At 40.3% G+C, this 21,497-nt stretch overlaps 2 protein-coding genes across 4 annotated transcripts in view; both read left to right on the top strand.

Moving 5' to 3' along the window:
* The window catches only part of LOC107685315 (leukemia NUP98 fusion partner 1-like), a 15,444-nt gene extending 4,749 nt beyond the window's left edge, over nt 1-10,695 (top strand). The window contains exons 2-4 of one of the 3 annotated variants that reach the window (XM_016481868.1): nt 7,146-7,376; nt 8,793-8,891; nt 10,506-10,695. In XM_016481868.1, the coding sequence (XP_016337354.1) occupies nt 7,146-7,376; nt 8,793-8,891; nt 10,506-10,610 (435 nt within the window). In that variant the 3' untranslated portion in view covers nt 10,611-10,695. Of the gene's footprint in view, nt 1-7,145; nt 7,377-8,792; nt 8,892-9,121; nt 9,325-10,505 lie in introns of those variants that run through there. The other 2 variants (XM_016481869.1, XM_016481867.1) reach the window with 2 other exon arrangements.
* A 2,042-nt stretch (nt 10,696-12,737) lies between these two features.
* On the top strand, nt 12,738-18,709 carry LOC107685333 (transmembrane protein 45B-like). The gene is made up of 5 exons (XM_016481883.1): nt 12,738-12,985; nt 14,756-14,966; nt 18,063-18,275; nt 18,482-18,612; nt 18,692-18,709. Exons 2-5 carry the CDS (start codon nt 14,771-14,773, stop codon nt 18,707-18,709), a joined length of 558 nt encoding a protein of 185 aa, XP_016337369.1. The 5' UTR covers nt 12,738-12,985; nt 14,756-14,770.
* The last annotated feature ends 2,788 nt before the right edge of the window (nt 18,710-21,497 follow it).

The raw sequence follows: 21,497 nt of genomic DNA, 5'->3' as shown, positions 1-21,497 counted from the left end.
TAACCCTTTTGACCCGAATATAATGATTGGCGAAACATTCATGCATTTAAGGGTTAATGGAGGTTTAAATAAATAAAAAAATGCACATGCAATTAAAATATAACTGATCGAACAAAAACAGTGGAGATCTGACAAAAACAGGTCTCAGAGAGGTGTTTATTACAAATAAAAATGAAAATGAAAGCACATCGAGTTGGCAGAGTGCGAGAGTCGTGGCGGGATGCGAATCCGTCACTCATGGTGCACCTCTGTGTCGGACAAACAAAAGAAGTGAGGAATATTTAACAGCAGCGGTCACAGTGATAATGAGGCGAGCACCAGTGAAGTGATCATGGCCGCGCCTCTCGTTTCTCATGCCCGCTCCGTGTGTCTGCTCAAATTTGGGAATCGAGGCCGAGTCAAGTCTCGAGTCAAGTGACTCGAGTCCACACCCCTGGCATTTTTTTTAAATATTGAAATTGGTAACAAGAATTATAAAATTTCAATGCAAACATTTTTTTTTATGAATAAATGTATTCATAAAAAATTTTATATTATATTTTTAATAGGGGGCCCTGCAGTAAGTCATAGCCCCGGGTGTCACAGTACAGAAGGAGACCAGGGATGGAGAGGTAAAGTAAACAGAGAGCTTTACTGAACAGGTGCTGGGAGAGATCGGTGAGGTATGGGAAGGGGTACCAGTTTGCCTTGAGGTAGGTGACGGGGAGATTTGGTGATGGCACAGACTGAGCATCCTTGGACAAAGCGCCGGACTTCTCGCGCCATAGCGGGCCACCAATAGCGGGATTCGAGGAGCGAGAGGGTTTGCTGGCTGCCTGGATGTCCAGAGCCCGGAGAGGAATGCAGCGAGTCCAGAAGGGTATTGCGGAGAGTGGATGGGACATAGACCTTCCCTTCTGGACCTCCCGGCGGAGCTGGTTCGGAGTGGGTGGCCTGGCGTATCTCTTCGTCGAGCGTCCATTGTATGGGACCCACAATTAGGGCTGGAGGGAGAATGGTCTCCGGGGGTATTACCCGTTCGGTGGCCTGAGGAAGGCGTGACAGAGCATCTGCTCAGGTGTTTTTGGGTCCGGGACGGTAGGTAACAGTGAACTGGAAACGGGTGAAGAACAGCGCCCACCGTGCCTGACGGGGGTTGAGGCGTTGGGCCTCCCGAAGATATTCCAGGTTCCAGTGGTCAGTGATGACCTGGAAGGGATGAAGAGCTCCCTCCAGCCAATGTCTCCACTCCTCCAGCGCGAGCTTGATGGCGAGAAGCTCGCGGTTTCCGATGTCATAATTCTGCTCCGCTGGGGAAAGCTTGCGGGAGAAGTATGCACAGGGATGGAGGCTGGGAGGCTCTCCAGACTGCTGGGAGAGCACCGCTCCTACTCCTACGGTGGACGCGTCTACTTCCACGACAAATGGTTTCTGAGGATCGGGCAGCGTGAGGGTAGGAGCGGTGCAGAAGGCTTCCTTCAATTCTTCAAAGCTCTGGAGGGAGGTGGGCGTCCAGGACAGAGACTTGGGCTTATTACGGAGCACAGACGTGAGGGCGACTGTGTGCTGACTGAAATGGTGGATGAAACGGCAGTAGAAATTTGAGAATCCTAGAAAGTGTTGGAGTTCCTTAACGGTCTTGGGTTGTGGCCAGAATCCCACGGTGTCGTCAAATATCACCATTTGAAGGCGAATGTCTGCGTTTAGCCCTTGCCGGAACGCAGTCAGTAAGGCCACTTCGTTCCATCCACTCGCCACCGCCAGAGTGCGGAATTTAATGGCATACTCGCTCACGGAGGCCTTGCCTTGACGGATACGGAAGAGCTGGTCATGCACGGATATCTCAGCCGCGGTGTGACTAAACACCTCCTTGAAGTGGGCGGTGAACGTAGATAGAGTGCGAAGGGCCTGACTGTTACTTTCCCACATGGACTGGGCCCAGTGAAGAGCGCGGCCAGCGAGATGAGAGATCATGAAGGCCACCTTGGCGCAGCCAAGGTCATTGGGAAAGGCTTGTGACTGCATCTAGAAGTATAAGGAACATTGTAATAAGAAGCCACCACAATCCGCCGCCTCACCGGAGAAGATAGCAGGCCGTGCCATGGGACTGTGGGCGGCAGATACAACGGGCATACGGATGGCGTGGATCAAATCCTCCAGTGATGGGGGGTTCGGTGGTTGTGGCTCCATAACGTGGGTAAGTTGAGGTCTGGTCTTCTGTCACAGTACAGAAGGAGACCAGGGATGGAGAGGTAAAGTAAACAGAGAGCTTTATTGAACAGGTGCTGGGAGAGAGAGAGAGAGAGAGGGAGAGCAAACGGGTTAGAGCAACAGTCTATGGAATGGAAGGGATCGGGCTCACGTGATGACGGGTTCCTTTGCGGATCGGGCTGAAGGGGATGGCACAGAGACAGGAAGGTAACAGGATGGAGTCCGGGTACGGTGAGTCAGGTAAGGAGTAGCGTAGTGAACTCAAGACCAGACGAAGTGTGACTGCAGTGACTGTGCATTTAAGCTGGTGCTGATGAGCTGGTGACAGGTGCGGCTGATTAGTACTCCGGTGATTGTTAACGGGTGTGTGAGATGATTGGGCCTGACGAGGCTGGACTTTCCCTGACACCGGGGCCCAGTAAGGTCTTAATGCGGCCCTGCCTACATCCCCACACAAAGATAGTAATACCAGTAATGTTTTACCTTATGGGGACAACAAACAAACTTATAAATCATTCAGAATGAAGTTTTTTGAAAATCTAAAATAGCAGAAAGTTTTGTGTGAGGGTAAGGTTTAGGGGTTAAACCTCTATGGAACCTCTATGGAATGTCCCCATAAAACATGTAAACCCAACGTGTGTGTGTGTGTGTGTGTGTGTGTGTGTGTGTTAAAAAACAGTATTTAGTAAATATAATTAATATACTATGCATATATCGACTTCTTTGCATAGTTGGTATGCAAAGTAGATTAAATTAATTATAGTGATTATATATTGACTAGAAAGCAGCTCTCTCTTGAAAATAAGATGAAAATTAAAATCAAAATTCTTATGCATAAGTTTACCACTTGCTTTATATGTATCTATTTGTTTTGTTGCTTAAATCGAATTATTCATTATGCTAAGATCTGATTGTAATGCAGTCAGTGTAAAAAGTGCTATTCCAAAAGTTACAAGCTAAGGTGGCTTTGCATGATTTTACATGCATTTGATTTTTTTCTTTTTCCTTTTTTTTCAAATGTGTATTTTTCTGCAAGCAGCAGATAAGTGCATATTTGAACTATGTTGCATTAGGTCAGGAAACTAGTTTTGGCAATGCATACATGCTCAGTATGTCTTGGGGAAAGTAATGTAGTTATTTGGAAACAGCGTAATCCAGCCCAAGAGGCAATAGTGAATGACAGTAAATAGCTCAAGGTTAATAGGTGACGCTCCTATGATTAGCTTGACTTCAAGTGAAACGCTTACACAAGTCATTATGGGCTGCTCAAGTATAATTAACCTATTTTGACCCTTTCCATGGCAGAGCCTACAGACTATTATGAATATTTACTGCAATTAAGTGCAAAATGATTATACAAGTTATACAAGTACTATTGCAATGCTCTCTTGGCAGGTCTTCCAGCCAGTTCTATCAAACCTTTACAATTAATCCAGAACGTGGCAGCAAGATTAATTTTTAACAAGCCGAAAAGAATCTACGTCACACCTCTGTTTATCAGTTTGCAATGGCTACCAATAGCTGCTCGCATAAAATTCAAGGCATTAATGTTTGCCTAAAACCACCACTGGCTCTGCACCCCTTTACCTAAATTCATTACTTCAGACTTATGTGCCCTCTAGAAGCTTGCGTTCAGCAAGTGAACGGCGCTTTATTGTGCTATCCCAAAGAGGCACAAAATCACTTTCTCTGACTTTTAAATTAAATGTTCCCTCCATCTGTGTGTTGTTGTTGTCTCCGTGTACTGGAAGCTTGTGACACTATAACAAATTCCTTGTATGTGCAAACATACCTGGCAATAAAGCTCTTTCTGATTCTGATTCTGATTCATTCTAGTCAAGGTAGCAATTTGAGGGCTGAGCTGGATAGTACTCACCGAGGGTCGTGAGGGACGGATAGGACACGAGCGAATCAAGTGTCCCTGCTCCCCACAATACAGACACAGTCCGGTGGTTATCCTCCGCGAACGCTCCGCATGGGTGAGATGGTACGAATCCACTTGCATGGGTTCTGGTGCTGGAGCCGGTGAGGCGGATGTGCTCGGTGAGGCGGGTGGCTGGATCGGGGTACAGGCCAGGAGATGTTGGGAGATCTTGATAGCCTTTTGAATGAAACTCTCTAATCCCACGGTGTCGTCAAATATCACCATTTGAAGGCGAATGTCTGCGTTTAGCCCTTGCCGGAACGCAGTCAGTAAGGCCACTTCGTTCCATCCACTCGCCACCGCCAGAGTGCGGAATTTAATGGCATACTCGCTCACGGAGGCCTTGCCTTGACGGATACGGAAGAGCTGGTCATGCACGGATATCTCAGCCGCGGTGTGACTAAACACCTCCTTGAAGTGGGCGGTGAACGTAGATAGAGTGCGAAGGGCCTGACTGTTACTTTCCCACATGGACTGGGCCCAGTGAAGAGCGCGGCCAGCGAGATGAGAGATCATGAAGGCCACCTTGGCGCAGCCAAGGTCATTGGGAAAGGCTTGTGACTGCATCTAGAAGTATAAGGAACATTGTAATAAGAAGCCACCACAATCCGCCGCCTCACCGGAGAAGATAGCAGGCCGTGCCATGGGACTGTGGGCGGCAGATACAACGGGCATACGGATGGCGTGGATCAAATCCTCCAGTGATGGGGGGTTCGGTGGTTGTGGCTCCATAACGTGGGTAAGTTGAGGTCTGGTCTTCTGTCACAGTACAGAAGGAGACCAGGGATGGAGAGGTAAAGTAAACAGAGAGCTTTATTGAACAGGTGCTGGGAGAGAGAGAGAGAGAGAGGGAGAGCAAACGGGTTAGAGCAACAGTCTATGGAATGGAAGGGATCGGGCTCACGTGATGACGGGTTCCTTTGCGGATCGGGCTGAAGGGGATGGCACAGAGACAGGAAGGTAACAGGATGGAGTCCGGGTACGGTGAGTCAGGTAAGGAGTAGCGTAGTGAACTCAAGACCAGACGAAGTGTGACTGCAGTGACTGTGCATTTAAGCTGGTGCTGATGAGCTGGTGACAGGTGCGGCTGATTAGTACTCCGGTGATTGTTAACGGGTGTGTGAGATGATTGGGCCTGACGAGGCTGGACTTTCCCTGACACCGGGGCCCAGTAAGGTCTTAATGCGGCCCTGCCTACATCCCCACACAAAGATAGTAATACCAGTAATGTTTTACCTTATGGGGACAACAAACAAACTTATAAATCATTCAGAATGAAGTTTTTTGAAAATCTAAAATAGCAGAAAGTTTTGTGTGAGGGTAAGGTTTAGGGGTTAAACCTCTATGGAACCTCTATGGAATGTCCCCATAAAACATGTAAACCCAACGTGTGTGTGTGTGTGTGTGTGTGTGTGTGTGTGTTAAAAAACAGTATTTAGTAAATATAATTAATATACTATGCATATATCGACTTCTTTGCATAGTTGGTATGCAAAGTAGATTAAATTAATTATAGTGATTATATATTGACTAGAAAGCAGCTCTCTCTTGAAAATAAGATGAAAATTAAAATCAAAATTCTTATGCATAAGTTTACCACTTGCTTTATATGTATCTATTTGTTTTGTTGCTTAAATCGAATTATTCATTATGCTAAGATCTGATTGTAATGCAGTCAGTGTAAAAAGTGCTATTCCAAAAGTTACAAGCTAAGGTGGCTTTGCATGATTTTACATGCATTTGATTTTTTTCTTTTTCCTTTTTTTTCAAATGTGTATTTTTCTGCAAGCAGCAGATAAGTGCATATTTGAACTATGTTGCATTAGGTCAGGAAACTAGTTTTGGCAATGCATACATGCTCAGTATGTCTTGGGGAAAGTAATGTAGTTATTTGGAAACAGCGTAATCCAGCCCAAGAGGCAATAGTGAATGACAGTAAATAGCTCAAGGTTAATAGGTGACGCTCCTATGATTAGCTTGACTTCAAGTGAAACGCTTACACAAGTCATTATGGGCTGCTCAAGTATAATTAACCTATTTTGACCCTTTCCATGGCAGAGCCTACAGACTATTATGAATATTTACTGCAATTAAGTGCAAAATGATTATACAAGTTATACAAGTACTATTGCAATGCTCTCTTGGCAGGTCTTCCAGCCAGTTCTATCAAACCTTTACAATTAATCCAGAACGTGGCAGCAAGATTAATTTTTAACAAGCCGAAAAGAATCTACGTCACACCTCTGTTTATCAGTTTGCAATGGCTACCAATAGCTGCTCGCATAAAATTCAAGGCATTAATGTTTGCCTAAAACCACCACTGGCTCTGCACCCCTTTACCTAAATTCATTACTTCAGACTTATGTGCCCTCTAGAAGCTTGCGTTCAGCAAGTGAACGGCGCTTTATTGTGCTATCCCAAAGAGGCACAAAATCACTTTCTCTGACTTTTAAATTAAATGTTCCCTCCTGGTGGAATGACCTGCCCAACTCAATCCTTCAAGAATCAAGAATCATCTTCAAGAATTGGCTAAAAACACATCTCTTCCATCTTTATTTGACCCTATAACTCTAGCACTCTCTATTCTAATTCTATTATTTATTTTAAAAAAAAACTTGCCCCTTTTAGACTTTTTATTTATTTACTCTATTTATTTACTACATTTACTACAGACTTTCTGACTTTTGACTTCTGATTAACAAAAGCAAAACAGGCCTCTAACACTAGCTTGCTCTATTCTTTTTCTATTCTATCTGTTTTCATTTTATTTATTATATGATTTAAAAAAAAAAACCTTCCTACATGTACTGCATTAAGCTAACTGAGACTTGTTATAACACTTGCATATCATTGCTCTTTTGTTGATTTTGATTGCTTCCATTGTCCTCATTTGTAAGTCGCTTTGGATAAAAGTGTCTGCTAAATGTCTAAATGTAAATGTAAATGAATATAGCTTATATGTAGCTTATTACTTCTTTCTATGTCATGGTCTTTCTCCCTCTCTTTCTGTCTTGGGTTCTGTATTGAAAAGTCTCAGCTAGAAGCCATGCAGGCGAATCATTTCCATGCTAACACCATGGCCCCTGGCCCTGTCCACCTAAAGGGCCGTGAGGAGAAGGAGGTGCACTCTCATCCTCGTGCCCGCCGTATGTCTTCAGACGAAAACAGCCGAACCAAAGTGGTGGGACCTGAATGTCACATCAGCACCATTCCAGAGCTCACTGAGTGCTTAGAGAAGAGGCTGCGTTTCAATAACCAGAAGGTGAGGGACCAGATGATGTCATGTCACATACAGCAGACCAAAAAAGTCTTAAAAAATACTTAAAAATGTCTCAATATCATTGCATTCAATTCAAATATCAAACCAGCATAAGTCGCTAGTAAGCTTTTTGAGATCAGGGGAGTTAAGTTTACCTCCACAGCTGTTACTAGCTGGCCTCCATTACATTCACCCCCTTTAACCTCACTCCCATCCGGGTCACGGCACCAATGTAACCCCTCTGGTTCTACTTAACCCGGATTGAGCAGGATTCAAATAGGCGTTTCCGACATGGGAGGCAGGCACGCTGACAAGGACGCTAAAGACCAGGGCCCCTAGTGTCAGTAGGTGCCTTTTGAGATCAGGGGAGTGAGGTTTACCTGAACAGCTCTTACTAGCTGGCCTCCATTACACCAGGCCACACACTATGCACCAGTGCACAAACTGAACATGTAATGTGCATGCTCACACCATTTTCACAAATGTGTGATTTTGTGGCTAATTTACACGGAGATGATAACGTTATTGTTTTCAAAAACTTGTTTTCAAAATTAGCATTTTCAGGCCCCCAAAACGCCAGTGCCATGCAAATGAATGGTTAAAATGCATTAAATGTTTCTGTTTTTTTGTTGAAAACAGTGTTGTGTAAATACCCCCTTAGTTCATCTCATTAATATCCCCTTAAATGGAAAAGCATTTATTTATTTATTCATTCAACACATCCCAATGCACTGCTGTATGTCTACAACATTTTCATTTTCAGTTATTATGAGCTATATTTTGCTTTAGTGTTTACTTAATGTCCATAAACAAAAAAGGTCTGGCTATTTACAGTAGGCTATTTAACATGAACAGCAATGAAACGGCAATCCTCGTGGGACCTCTTAAGAAATCAGCTTTTCAAAACAAATAAATCTGGAACTGAGAGTCTGCAATCAAAAAGGGAAGGGGACTGAGCATGCGTCAAAACAAGATCCGAACCATAATGGCAGATATCACACTTAAATGCTCAGATGGCTTTTTTTCTGATATAGGCTATAAGTTTTGTTGGTACTCCTTACCGTCAGTGGGTCTTGATGCAACATGACAAATCCTCTGAAGGTGATCGTTTGTAACCATTGGAATTCCTCAAACCGTGCAGTAGAGCAGTGTCGAAGCATTGAGGTTAACGCTTTTGCATTTGCAAGTGACATGCAATTGCATGTTTTAACTACAGGTGGCGATACATGGGCCAAATTAATTAGTAGGCCTACTTTATTGTACTAAGTACTGTATACTCTACTGTTCAATCAATCAATCAATCAATTTAGTTTTGAAATAGACTTTTTTAATTGCATTTAACTGATAAAAAGTGATGCATAAAGTGCATCAATGCCCTAATATAACACTTTTGGATGATTTTGTCTGGTTTGTTTGTAGGGTGATGCAGATAGCATATGTCTCATTTGCCATGAAGAACTATGGAATGGAAGAGGTGGCATCCAAGAACTTCACTGTGGCCATCATTTTCATAAAGAGGTAAACACTTCCTGCATCATTTCTCTCCTCTTGTTGTCTTCTAACAGTATCAGATTGTTAATTGAAGCAGTGGGTGAATGGAAATAGAAGTTTAGACATGACACCAAGTGAACAAGGGTATTTTCAAAATCGGTGCTTTTCCCCAACTGGCATGCATGTTTGTCTGGTTACTTGCTGCTTTTGCGCCAGCTATACACTGAATCTGCTGTTTCTGATTATGGATTGGGAAGGCAAAATGGCCAGAGCACAGCGCACGTCCACGTAGTGGGAGTTCTGCACCTGCTTGTGAGCGAGGAAAGGAGATACCGTTCTGCCCTGGACAGGAGGAATATCGTTTACCCCGTCGCCAACTCTCTTTGCGTAGACAACGTTGATTGTTTTTTGTTTAAAATACACTCTAAAAAATAAAGGTTCTTTATATTTATTATTTAGATATAAAGAACCTTTACCATCTATGGAACCTTTCCATTGCACAAAAGGTTCTTTATAGTGGAAAAGGGTTCTTCAGATTAAAAAAATATTCAAAAAAAAAAAAAAGTTACATTTATTTTTTAAAGAGTGTACTGTTTGTATGAAAAGTAGTTAAACTAAACAGTAATCACTCAGTATATTATCAAAAAACGTGTTAATTGTCAGTTTTAGTTTGTGTTTAGCTTCACTACTATTGCTTAAAAATGGAAAATTTTGATTTCTTTTGAAATCAGAAAAGCAAAGAACAACAGTAGAAACCAGCATTTTTATTTATTTTCCCATTCCAAGTCATTTATATTTTATAAATATTGCTGTTTGAAATGTCATGATTTTGTACTTTTTGTCCTTTACCTATATGGTGAGAATTATATAGACCATAATATGTTTTTTTATAGTCTGTGTATTACTAAACTGTCGATCAAATTTTGTTTTTCAGAGTTGATGTGCATTGATTGTTGCTATTATTCATGATCCTGTTGTTCATTTTAAACTGTGAATATAAGATGTTTTGGTTGGTTTTTGATTTGGAATTATGGATGCTGTATGAATATGGTAAAATCCTGAATTTGCAGGTCATACATCATGAGTTGCGTTTATAAAGCTACAGTAGCTTGTTAAATGCATATGCTGGAAATTAGCTGGTGGCTAATCATGCCACTGTAATGGAAATCAATAATGGGTCACAGTTCTGCCCCTCAAGGTCAACAGATCTGCAGTTGTCATGCAAGTGCAATCATGCCTCTGCTATGGGTCTTAGTGATATAAATGTATATATAACTTTTCTTCTAGGGTGGAATGGAAACATTTAGTTTAGTTGAACATTATTTTCTTTAGCATTTATCTCACATAGGCTGCACTGCAAGTCATCTATTTGTAAATATATTCATAAATATATTTGTGGACAAATCAATTTTTTTTTCAAGAATTTAAGCATAAATATGCAAATCAAAAGGTTTTTAACATCATGTAAACTTAAATTTAGACTGATAGTGTGTTTTACTAAGCTTGCAGTTCTTTAAAAGCAATAAATGTTGCAATATGTTTAGCTTGAGCAGATGTATGTTTCAGTAGTTTTCAGTTTTTATATACAGCCACATTCTGGCTTTGAATGACCCTCCATAATTTGGCTTTCCTTTCTTTCAGTGCATTGAGAAATGGCTTTGGCAGAAACAGTCCTGTCCCTCCTGTCGAGTTCATGTGACCATGCCTGAGCCCCTCTGGTCTTCTGCTCATGTCCAGTTTCCCTGACAATGTCCATTTTTCATCACTGCACGATATTTCCATGTCTGCTTGTAGCCTGTGACCCTGGACACTGATTCAGTGTGTTTATATGTGGGGAAAAAAAAAAAAAGAAAAAAAAAAAGACCATCATCTCGAGATGGAGGCGATTATGTGTGTAGCAGTCCTGCATGATTATATGGTCTTTTGCTTGCACACGCTGCCTAGGAAAAGACCGTTTTGAATGTGCATCCTTTATATGAATCTCAAGAGCTTTGTCTTTATTTGTTCGTGACCCTCCTTTTCCATCTTTCTTGCTTATTTTCCTCTGTGGTGTGATGAGGACAGGAAGTTTGGATAGGCTGAAAACAGTGTCTGACCACAGAGCCTTTTTGTTTTCTCTTTGTCCATATCTCATGTATTGCACAATGCACATCTGAATTACCCATTAACATACACATGCCAAATTCAAAGGCAGAGAATTTTTAGACTCTGTCCAACATATTGTGATTTTCTAATGATCAGAAATGTAAGTTTCAAAGATGTATGTTGTTTGTACTAAAGTCATACTTTTAATTAAATATTAACAGATTAAGAAATACCTAGCCTATGTTGTTGTAAAGTTTTTATATAGTCCTGTTATTTTTAAAGTAGGCTGTTGTTCCCTACTTTGTTTTTACAGAATTCATTGAGTTCATAGATTTGGTGCCAGTATGTTGTTTAGTTTAAATGAATTCAGTTTCTATGTAACTACGTAATATGAGTGCCACGTTATAAAGTGTAAAATAAATAATATTTGAGATGACATTCTTCTCTCCGTTGCCAGGTCCTCTCGTGGCCGTGCCTTTGAGCACGTATACCCAAACCCTGCCCTCATGTCACGCCCTACATTTATAAAACATTCAATAACTGTAAAAACCTAACAAAACTCTGTAAAAACTGTTATAATAGAACAGTATGTCATCAAAATATTCTACAACAACTGGACCAAAGCATTAGAAAAACGCTTTGGCAAGCGTATTATCTTCTCTTGCAAAGTACCTAAAACTTTAAAGAGAACATGTAAATTAATTGTGATCTATCTATCTATGTGTAACGGGGGTATTTAGCCCGTTGTGTAGGGGAAATGTAAAACCAAGCACTTGCCTGACTTCTCTCACATTTCTGGGAACTGGCCATGTGTCCAAAGCTTTAACTTTCTCGTCATCCAGTTTTATGCCTTCTGCGGAGATCTGGTGCCCTAAGAACTTTACTTCTGGCCTTAGAAGGAAGCACTTGCTTGGCTTTAACTTCAGACCATGTTGTCTTAGCCGGTTAAAGACAAGTTCTAACCTCTCACAGTGGCCTTCAAAACCTCTGGAGAAGATAATGACATCATCCAGATAGACCAAAAGAATGTCGAAGGCCAAGTCACCCAGCACTTATCAATCAAAACACCAGAGGTGCAAAATGCAGCAAAAGTACATGCAACAAGTCACTTGATGACAAAAATCAAGCAGGGTTTTCACTTTAAGCGTACTCACAGCTTCCGTGGCCTTCGATATGTTACTGCGTCATTTTAACAGCCAACACATACCACTAGAACCAAACTGAAAAAAAAAACCTCCTTTCTGCTATCAACTGCGGTTCACTGTCCACACTTTCACTTAGTGCTGTCGTCCTTTATTCGACTTAAGCCTCGATAATCTTCCGTTGAAGCAACTTTATCGAACGACCTTCTCGATCACAACACTGCACTCACTTGTGTGTGTGACACACTCATACACCGCGCTCTTTTTCGTCTCTCCCTGCTGCACTTGCAGCACGCGCAAAAAGCGGACCACTCGCCAAAATAAAAGTATCCCAAAGATAATCTCTTTTCAAAATAATATACCCGTTACATATGTATTGATTTACCAAGGTTTTAAAATAGAAGTACGTTTTCAAAATATATTTTATAAGTTTATTCCACTGGACTGAAATTTATTTTGACTGTAGCGGACAATCTTCCACTGATTCTTTCGGAGAGAGAAAAAAAATGCACACGTGGAAAAGAGACCAACTGTTGATTGACAGGTAAGCTACCCAATCAAATTCGAAACAATGACGTCTGGTCTCTTCATGAACCAATCGTTTCATGAAATGGGAGGTTCCAGTGAGGAGACGCTCTGAAAAAGATAAACCCTCAAATCTGGTGGTGAAACAGCTGGAAAAGTGGAAAAAGTTGTTAATGTGCTAGTACCTGATGGAATAAACAGTCACGATGCTGAAACAAGACGAAGAAGAGTCGTGTGAGGATGTTTGAAAGAATTTAGTGAACTTTTACAGCATCAGATGATAGTCTCTCTCTCGAGAAAAAAAAATCGACTCTGAGATTTCTTCTTAATATTTTCAAGAATATACCCATTATTTGGTCAATCTATAAGGTAAGATATCAACTATATATTCTTAATTCATAATACAGACCACTTTCCCCGAATTAAGTAATTTTTTCCACTTTTATTTCTCAATACATCAAACAACAACGGACCTAGCGGTAGGTGGCGAGCTAACGCAATTAACGTTACTGTTCCATATGTGTAATTAACTAGAATACTGTTTTTATATTCCCTATAAGACTGTGAATAAAAAAGAAAACATCATTATATCATAGCATGAGATGGGTGTTTTAGTGTAACGTCTTCTTGAGAGCCTAATAAAGCGTGAACACAGCACACCTTTATCCTCAATAAACATTATATGTGAAGCTGTTTATAAAATCGAGACGTTAATAGTCTTCCACAGAAAACGGTGCGTGTTTCGTTTTTCAGGTAAGGTTTTTAAACGATTTAAAAAGCCTACTTCCGTCATCTTATCGTGAAACATGCAGTTGTTATAGCATATTTTCACGTCGTTTTTATGATTATTCTTTGTAAAACTGCACTGTGGTTTTCCTTATTTGGTTCAGTATTACAAAAATGACTGTTTGTTTTTATGTACAATTCCAAATAATGTCGTTCATGTTGTCATTAATACCTGAAAGGATCGGGCCTCTTCACCGGAGAGACTCTCAAAGCTTCAGTCTCTATGGTAACAGCAGAGCATCCTGAAGAACAGAGTGTTTAGACCACTAAAAGACTGATTCGATTAAAGCTGCAGAAACGCTTCTCATTGCCATGATTTTCAATGTCATAGTGCATAATAAAATACAGGAATGGTTCACCCAGTAATGAACATCCTGTCATCATTTACTCACCCTCATGTCTATTATGACTTTCTTTCTTCCTTCTCAAAAAGGGAATTGCTTTGGAACGACATGAGGGTAATTGATGACAATTTAAAGTTCATTTTAAAAAGAACATCTATGCGACATTCCATTGAAATAAGCCATTACAGAACAGCATATGCAAAAAAAAAAAATGTCTATGCAATAAGAATCTCAGTTTTGTCTCAAACTCTCATTATTACATAACTGTGATATTTTTTTCCTCATTTGATCATTATGTGCTTGCTGTCTCTGCTCTTACACGGCGTCCTTTTCGCATGTTTGAATTTAGCTTACTTTCTGAAAGCAGTTGTAAACAGAAGGAGACATTTATGTGATAAAAGGTCATGTTCTCAAGGACACACTCTGATTACACACTGATTATGGCAGTAATGATCGCCTTCCTTTTGAATGTCATGGGACCTGAATGAGATCAGGGCCAAGTACTGATTAGCCTGTTGATTAAATATTACAGAAATCATCCTCCACAAGAGGACAGAGGAACAGAAAACACCTTTGTTTTGTTTGGATTACTTTTATATTTAACTGATTAGAAGCTAAAAAAAAAACAAAAGTAGATTTTATCGATCTTTAAAGTTAAATGTTAAACTCAGTACACACCTGGACCCCTCATTAGGCCGCCTGGAGCTCGTAGCACCTTCCTCTGCATTTTTTGATTTGTACTGTATCTCTGACATTTCCTTAACCGCTGCAGTGTATTGTGTGTGGAATTATTTGTTCAGGGTGGAAATAAATATGCAGTATTTGGTTGTCTAGCACTGTTAGACTCTGACTGCAGAGTTTCCTATTTTGTCTTTAAGTGTGTCCAGTAAACACTGTCTTTTGCTTTGCCACATTTTTAGATATAATGAAGTATAATTATTATGAGATATTTTTGTTTTGTAGTTTTTATTATATTATTATTAAATAAAATTGTTGTTCTGATTTCCAGGACATTTAGGAAATCATGGGAAGTTTTAAAGGCCATGCATTGCCTGGATGTTTCTTCCTGATCACAGGCCTGTGGTGGGCTGCAAAGCAGACATTTTTGTACACCACCTGCAGGAATAAAAGTGCTGGTGCGGGCAGACTTGCATCTCGAGCTATCCAACGCTGCATAGAAATCATAGAAGGAGCTGTCATTTTATCATTTTCTATTATAGGTGAGTTTGGTATTAAATTGTAGGTTGTATACTTTTTTATGTATTAATTCTCCTTTGGTATTAATGTTTTATTTAGCTGGTCTAGATCAGTGGTTCTCAAGAATTTTGACTCCAAGGTCCACCACTGTCAACAACAATATTCAAAGGCAGGGACGCTAAGGATTTGTTCTACTGGCCCAGCCGGGCCAGTGGTTCAAATTTTTACTTGCCCTGCCAACATTTTCACTGGCCCTGCCACAATTAATTAAATAGTTGCCGTTATCATTGTTTTTGATCTGTTATCTTGTATTCTAATAAATAAGCTTTTATGACACCAATATTTTAGATACCAATTAAATTGTGCAATTCTCTATTTCAATTTCGACACCAGAGCAGAAATCACTAGCCAAAAATAAACATAAATATAAAGTTTAAACATTAAAGACAAGTGACAGCCAGTAAATAAGAACAAATGAACAAATTACAAGTAATAGCACAATTAAATATAGGCCTATAGCACAAAAATAGAAGTGAAATGATGCTTTAGGTTTTTATGTTTGTACATGTTCAGGTACAGAAATTGAAAAATCACATATAAAATAACATTTGCATATTCTTCACTCTGTGTTGCACCTTGATCTTTCTTGCATTTTAATCATGAATTGAAAAAAGTGCAATGTTTGACTTATATTAGACTGTATAATTTCAAAATCTGAAGCAAAAACAGAATAACCTGACTAGCGTTGTGAAATTGTGCTACAGAAAACATCTGTATGAAACAGAAACAGCAGGTGGGCTGAATGAGACGCAGATTCACTCTCTGACAGCAGACAGCGCTTATGGTACAGTGATACAGCGTTTCCTTGGTTACAGCTGTAAACACAGCAGCGCTGCGCATATTAACACTCATTTAAATACATCATACGGAGACAAAATGAAAAGAAAACGCCATTTCTGAAAACAGTCAGTTCCGTTCCCCTCAGAAACACATTCATATAAAAATCAATATTTGGATGTTCTTCCTATATTTCGTGCATCGTGAACAGTGATCTTGTTCTGCCTGCTACAGTATTTTCTCCTCTTTGTGTCCGTCTTCAGCATCTCTGGCCTCTGTTAACGCCCATTTACAGACTTAAGTATAATAATAACGTAATATTTCCACACAAATGGCCATTGGGGAAATGATTGTAGTTGCGCAAGCATGGAACAGAAGATAGTCTGAAACAAAACAAAAAATGTCCGGTACATCGGTGCATCTGTAACTTACTCCAGTGTATAAATTCAATATAGATTAATCATTGTTAAAGCTACAAAGTTACTTGCCAGGGCGGGTATTTTGATATACTTTTGTATTTGCCCGTTCAGGCGGCTCACGCGGCTGTCTGTGTGCGCGCTGTTCACACAGAACACAGCGCGCGAGTACTGAATGTAGTTGTCTTTCGCGCCCAAATGCTTTTTAATCGCTTGAATTTTTAAATGAACAAGTCTTAAAAACACAGGCAAATGATAAGTAGTGATGACGCTGCAGTGGCCCGATCGGGCAAGTGACAAATCCGTCTACTGTCCCGAACGTCTTTCACGCTGGTCCCGGGCCATCGGGCAGTCCTTATTGTCGAGCCCTGAAAGGTTCCATGACTTTTCCAGTTGTTTGTAATGTACTAGCTAAGGATAAGGAAAAAAAAAATAATAATAATACTTTACTCATCATTTCTACACAGAGATTTTAGAGCTTGGCATAGCTAGAAAAATGTATATTCATAAAATGTTTAAAGCTACTGTGACGAGAGGGGCGGGGCCGAGAGCCGTGGGAACGGAGCGAGGCCGGTGGAGTAAATGCTAATGCACGACACCTGCGCCACTCACCGGTCTCGAGTCCCACGGAGGAGCTCCAGAAGGATAAAAGGAGGAGTGACGACAGTGTTGGACGAGAGAGGACCAGGCCGGGGTTTTGACAGCCGCTTCCGGTCCGAGATCTTCCTCTGCCGAAAATGTCCGTTCGCCTTACCTCATAATCGAGATCCCCCACTCGCCGTGTAACCACAAAAGGTCCTTGCCACTTCGCGAGTAATTTAGAACTAGACGTTGGAAGTAATACAAGCACTTTCTCTCCCGGTGTAAATTGCCGCGCTCGCGTACCCCTGTTGTACAGTCGACTTCGTCCTGAGCCTGGAGCAAATTCTCCATAGACAGCCACCCCAGAGTGTGGAGTTTTGCTCGGAGGTCCATGACATACTGAATTTCACTACGGCTGTTTGAAGGCCCCTCCTCCCAAGCCTCTCTAATGACGTCAAGCATCCCGCGGGGCTGACGACCAGAGGAGCTTGAATGGGGAAACCCCCGTGGAGGCTTGTGGAACCTCCCGCCATCCGCCCCCCCCCGCCAACTCACTCCAGCCCACCGCCTCGAGCCTCCATGGCGGCAGACTGCTCCGCCATGCTCGATGGCACCGCGGACTCACCACAGCGGCGATGGATCTCTGGCAGCGTGTCCCTTCCTTCCTCCCGGGAAGTAGTTCGGGAAGAAGGAGTAGGGAACCGGCAAACATTTAAAGAAAACTTTAATAATAAAATAAACACAAAATAGCGCGACAGCCCCTCGCGGACGACTGTCGCGCACAAACAGAACCAAAACACAAAATAAAACCTCGGCCAGGTCCTCTCTCGTCCAACACTGTCGTCACTCCTCCGTTTATCCTTCCGGAGCTCCTCCGTGGGACTCGAAACCGGTGAGTGGCGCAGGTGTCGTGCATTAGCATTTACTCCACCGGCCTCGCTCCGTTCCCACGGCTCTCGGCCCTGCCCCACTCATCACAGCTACCCATAAACTTTTTCAGGTCTGGATATGACACTTTTGTAATTGGGCTTCCTCAGTTTTTCAAGTAGTGGGAACCCTGGTTCTTCAAAGAAAAAATACAGTTGTTGAGGGTGAATTAAAATAAGAAATGTCTTAATGTTTAACTTATTTTAATCCTTGTTTTGTTTTAATATTTTAATGCTTTACATTTTAAGTTTACTTTAGGCTTCCTATAATGTGCCATTTAGGAAGTTTATGAAAGCAAGTTTATTTATTTTTATTATTATTTTTCACTCAACTAGTTTTCTTCTGTCCTTTACACAGGTATGTTAGCAGAGCAGTTTTTAGCAGGTGGTCCCAAATTTCAGCTATATGATTCTTCCACTCAGCACTGGGAGCAGCTGATGAACTGGCAGCACACCACCATGTACCTGTTCTTTGCCATCGCAGGGGCCATATCTCTCACTGTCCACAGCACAGACATCGCCCCGCTGGCCTTAGACCGGATGCTGCTGGGTCTTGCTTTCTTTAATGAGGGTAGGATCTTGTTTTTTCCTCAGACTGTTTTTAAAATGGTCCAAAAATACGATGCAAAAGAGTATTTTATAAATGTGTTTTTTAATGTTGGAGAATGTGTGAACTGTTACCCGAACTGAGCACTCTTTGTTACTCTTCAAATTATTTTTTTCTGTTTGTGATAATTCAACATACAATAAAATTCAGCACATGTCTGCCTCCTGCAGGATTTCTGTTTCTTTACCATCTCCATGGTAGAGATATGCTTGATGTCCATGTGCACACCCTTCTTCTCTATGCCATCTTTGGACAAGCTTTTATCTGCCTTCTGGAGGTTTTCCACATAAATGGTGGATGTGTGAGCTGGCATGCAATGAGAATGGAATGCCTGTATAAAATTACACACATGCTTGTGGCCGTGCCAAGCTCTTCCACAGCCCTGCCAGGCGCCCTGAAAGAGAGAGGGCACAGAGAGGTTAGTGTGTGTGTGTGTGTGTGTGTGTGTGTGTGTGTGTGTGTGTGTGTGTGTGTGTGTGTGTGTGCATACGTAAATGTGCAAGTCATTTTGACTCAACACTGTTTAACCCTCATTCTTGTATTTTTCTAGATTGGCTTTGTGCTGTACCCACCCAGTCAAGTGAAATGGGATCGGACAGACCATGACAACGCTATCTTTGTCACATTATGCTACTGCTGGCACCTAGCGTTTGCATTGCTCACTGTAGCTGTAGTTTACTTGTCTGTTCTCTGGTGAGCACGACATATTCTATTCATTCCAACATGACATTCAGACATAAAGGAGCATAAACTACCATTCAAAAGTTTGGGATCAGTATGATTATTTTAAAAGAAATTCAGCAAGGACTCGTTAGGTTAAATGTTAAAAAACTAGCATGTATATACTCAAAATATTAAGGAGCACAACTGTTTTCAACATTGGTAATAAGAAATCTTTCTAGAGAACCAAATCAGCCTATTAGAATGAAGGATCATGTGACCCTGAAGACCGGAGTAATGGCTTCTGAAAATTCAGTTTTGTAATCAAAAGAATCAATTACATTTTTAAATATATTAAAATAGAAAACAGTACAATTGTAATAATATTTCACAATATTACTGTTTTATTGTGTTATTGTGCTTAAATGCAGCCAAACGTTTGAACAATAGTTTACATTTTTTCCCTGTATATAGTACAGGAACTTACTGTTAACCTATTAACAGTTTTTTTCCGTAGCGTTTTTACAAAATTTTACAGTTAAAATTACACTTATTTTTTACAGTGTATGAAATAATACTTTTACTGAAGTTTCCTTTCTGTATGCTTGATTCATTGAGTTCCTTCTCATTTTCCTTCATTGTTCTCCCTCCAGTGCTGTGCGTTCCAGACTAAGGAGGATGCCACCCATGGAAATGGGGCTTTTGAAACCAAGGGAGAAAGAAGTAGAGTCTGAAGACGAGATGTTATGAGTATTTATCATCCTTACATGTTCAAGCCAGCATCCAAATACATTTGGACCTGAACCCAAAGAAAATTATAGAGACAGCGAGTGAGCGATAGATATGAACAGAGATGCATTGTCACTAAATATTAGCTCTGTCTTAATTTCCTGAAGAGCAGATGGGAGATGACAAACAGTGACAGTCTTGCTTCCCAAGATCGGTTTCATCATACTATAACAAGTGACTCTAAGTAAATCTCAAGAGCCATAGTGTTATATCTCCCACTCATGTTCCTAGTATGATCACTACAGTGATAGCTACAACTCTCTGTCCATGCCGTCTGCTATCTTGTGTGGTCATTCCTTTTTTATTTCACTACTCCACTCCACCTATTTCCCTGATGCACCTCAGGACCAACCTACTCTAATAAATTAATTAAAACTTGATTATTTTCTATACATGTTTGCATCAAGTCAATCAAATATGTGACCCTGGACAACAAAACCAGTCATAAGGGGCAATTTTTCGAAATTGAGTTTTATACATCATCTGAAAGCTGAATAAATAAGCTTTTCATTGATGTATGGTTTGTTAGGATAGGACAGTATAGGCCGAGATACAACTATTTGAAAATCTGGAATCCGAGGGTGCAAAAAAATCCAAATATTGAGAAAATCGCCTTTAAAGTTGTCCAAATGAAGTTCTTAGCAATGCATATTACTAATCAAAAATTAAGTTTTGATATATTTACAGTAGGAAATTTACAAAATATCTTCATGGAACATGATCTTTACTTAATGTCCTAATGATTGTTGGCATAAAAAAATAATCAATAATTTTGATCCATACAATGTATTTTTGGCTATTGCTACAAATATACCCCAGCAACCTAAGACTGGTTTTGTGCTCCAGGGTCACATATGATGTATTGATTATTTTTGAGTCTTTATGTACACTTTTTGTTGTCATTGCATTGTTTATCTTTGACAAAATACTGTGTAAATTTGAGATTTTTTCATGTGCCTTGTCAGTATTTTATGTTGTCAACAAAGGACAAATAATATAATATTTTTATCATGCTTTTAGTGGGTACTATATGATCTACATGCTTAAATTTGTTATATTTTAATGCCTCTGAGATTTGCAGGTGTGTAAGACACTTTTTAATCATCAAATGAATGATGCTTTTGTATTTTCTTGATAATTCTTGTCAGCCATAACAATTCCTCAGCTAGTCTGCTGTTTGTTTATGCCATAGTATTCTTTACCTTGACTGAAAAAATGCCATTGTATGTGGAATCTTCAAATTATAGTATCTTATCACATGCATTTATTGATCGATTTAATTTAATTTGACTTGATAATAAATACATTTTTTTCAATAAAATATTTTATTAGTGTATAAGAGTGTATTAATGTTAAATGCTTTTTATTTGCCATGTGCTGGCATTTTTTACCCAAATATATATTCTCTCAATGAACAATAATAAATAAAACATTAAAAAAATGTTTAAAACAATGTTTTATAATATATAAATATAGACATATGACCCAACTAAAAGAGAAAGGAAAGGAAAGGAAAGAAATGGGGTCTCTCAAAAAAGTGGTCCATTAATACTTAAAGGGGTCATATGATGCTGCTAAAAAGAACATTATTTTTGAGACTTTAGTTTTTGCAACTTTACAGATCTTCTTCATGCACCAAGAGCTTGTAACACTCCAAAGAGAAAGGAAAAATTGAAATCGCATCATATGACCCCTTTAAAAAAAACATCTTTATTCATGCTCTGAACCAAGCCACTT

This window comes from Sinocyclocheilus anshuiensis, unplaced genomic scaffold (assembly GCF_001515605.1).
Source record: "Sinocyclocheilus anshuiensis isolate Anshui unplaced genomic scaffold, SAMN03320099.WGS_v1.1 scaffold385, whole genome shotgun sequence".
NCBI lineage: Eukaryota > Metazoa > Chordata > Actinopteri > Cypriniformes > Cyprinidae > Sinocyclocheilus > Sinocyclocheilus anshuiensis.
The sequence above is the reverse complement of the archived record's forward strand: the minus strand, read 5'-3'. Positions and strand labels throughout refer to the sequence as shown.